The sequence below is a fragment of the Salvelinus sp. IW2-2015 genome, unplaced genomic scaffold, assembly GCF_002910315.2.
Source record: "Salvelinus sp. IW2-2015 unplaced genomic scaffold, ASM291031v2 Un_scaffold13009, whole genome shotgun sequence".
Lineage (NCBI taxonomy): Eukaryota > Metazoa > Chordata > Actinopteri > Salmoniformes > Salmonidae > Salvelinus > Salvelinus sp. IW2-2015.
This window is the reverse complement of record NW_019954265.1, coordinates 1-1,850: the sequence shown is the minus strand read 5'-3', so window position 1 is coordinate 1,850 and position 1,850 is coordinate 1. Positions and strand designations below refer to the sequence as shown.

The following is a 1,850-nucleotide window of genomic DNA, read 5'->3' as shown; positions in this document are numbered from 1 at the left end:
TAGAGGGGCTTGTAAGAATGAGAATAGGCCTGGGAACTGTGTGTGTTAGGGAAGATGTCAGTATCTCCCCACTCCCTCCTCCACCCTCCTCCCCCCTCCTGTCCCTCACATTCTAACTGGGTGAATCAAATCTGAGTGACACTTGTGAAAATGCGGCATTCTTTATATGAATACGTTGTTTGGGTGTTGCTTTCACATGGAAATGAACAGGCTAACAGAATTTGTCATAAGGATTAAAGGCTTATGAATTCTAATGAGCTGTTTATGTCAGATATGGGCAGTGATTATGGAGGCATGTCTACGCTAGTGGTAACGCTTCGGATCAAAATGTATCAATTCCTTGCCTATCCTCATTTTTCCTACCTCGTGTCGTGTTTATCTGCGAGAGACAAGTCTGTACGTTGGGTTAGTCGACCGTGTATCATGATGGCATTACCCATTGCATAGGGTACACAACACTACTGAATCTCATTCTCAACACTGAAAGCCCCTTGTCTTCAGAAAGAAAACTTGGCAAAACTCTTTGGGACGACTTCCCAGAGATGGGTTAAGCCTAGTTCTGTAGTAAAATGCATGTTCAATAGAGATTCTCTGAAGAGCCATTCAATATGAAAGAACAACACAAGCAGTGTTCCCATGTCTATTGATTTTAATGATAATATACTGATTCTATGACTTCAAGTATAGATTCTCAACAACAGCAACAACAAKAAATTGCTAGTGGTAGTCGGCTGTGCTTGTACCAAAACTTGAGTATTTCTCCTCGTATAGATTGGCCAATATCTTCTTTTTAAATGGTGAGCCAATACGTTTTCAGCACTTTTTTTTTTACATGACTGATCAAAACTCATGTTATTATGGCTCTCTCTTGTCCCTCTGCAGCAGACATACAGTGAGCAATATGTTTGGAACATCGAATTGCAATAAAATCGCAGTATCAAATCGAAGTGCATATGGTGATAAATCGTGACACAAATTGTATCGTTTACCTACTGTAAGTATCGTGATAATATTGTATAGTGAAGTCCCTGCCCGAACAGGTGTAGTATTGGGATAGTACCTGGATAATTGATCATATAAAAGGACAAGGTGTAATATTAAGTGAACTGTAGTGACATAGCAACAGCTGGAGCAGTGACTCACCCGGAGGCGATAAGGGCTCTGGACTGGGCCATGGCGATGCGCTGCAGGGCGGGTCGGCTCAGCCCAGCCAGGCTGGCACGGGGAGGCAGGGGGGCGGCACAGGCCGCCGCCGCTGAAGACACCGGCCCCAGGACACGGGCAGAGGGCGAGGGGGTGCAGGAGGAAGCTGATGTGGAGATGAGAGGAGGGGGGGGCACGGGCATCGACAGAGGGGCAGAGGAAGCCATGGATGCCATGGAGAAGGAAGAGGAGGGGGTAAGAGCAGCACTGTTGGAGGTGATGGAGGAGGGCGGAGGAGGCGGAGGAGGCGGAAGAGGGGGTAGAGGCGGGGGAGGGGGCCGGGTAGAGGTGAGGGAGAGTGCGGCGGTGGCCGAACCCAGGAGGGAGAGCGAGTGGGCGAAGCCGCCGCCGACCCCTACACCACCGCTAGCCCCGCCCGCGGACGTCCTGTGGGGGGACAAGGACCTGGCCATGGAGGAGGGGGGGCGGGGGAGAGTCAGCGAGTAAGACCCCCCCATGGCCGAGTAACCACCACCTAGTTTGGGGCTGGGCGGCTTGTTCTGAGGCGGCCTCCTGCCCAGGGTGTGAGCTGTCGCCATGGCGCCTGCCTTGACGCTCAGGACCAGCATGCATTGCTGACAGGCACAGGGCTGGCCCAGCGATGTGATGGCAGAGGCCGGCAGGGCGCCGCTGGGGTAGGCGCTACC

General features: G+C 51.6%; 1 protein-coding gene across 1 annotated transcript; it reads right to left on the bottom strand.

Moving 5' to 3' along the window:
* Positions 1–43: 43 nt before the first annotated feature.
* Positions 44–1,843, bottom strand: LOC139027385 (uncharacterized). The gene has a single exon (XM_070442495.1). It carries the CDS (start codon positions 1,770–1,772, stop codon positions 1,140–1,142), a length of 633 nt encoding a protein of 210 aa, XP_070298596.1. The 5' UTR covers positions 1,773–1,843; the 3' UTR covers positions 44–1,139.
* Positions 1,844–1,850: the final 7 nt, after the last annotated feature.

Bases quoted from the DNA above. Each gene is read 5' to 3' on its own strand.
- LOC139027385 (XM_070442495.1), bottom strand. From the start codon at position 1,772: ATGCTGGTCCTGAGCGTCAAGGCAGGCGCCATGGCGACAGCTCACACC.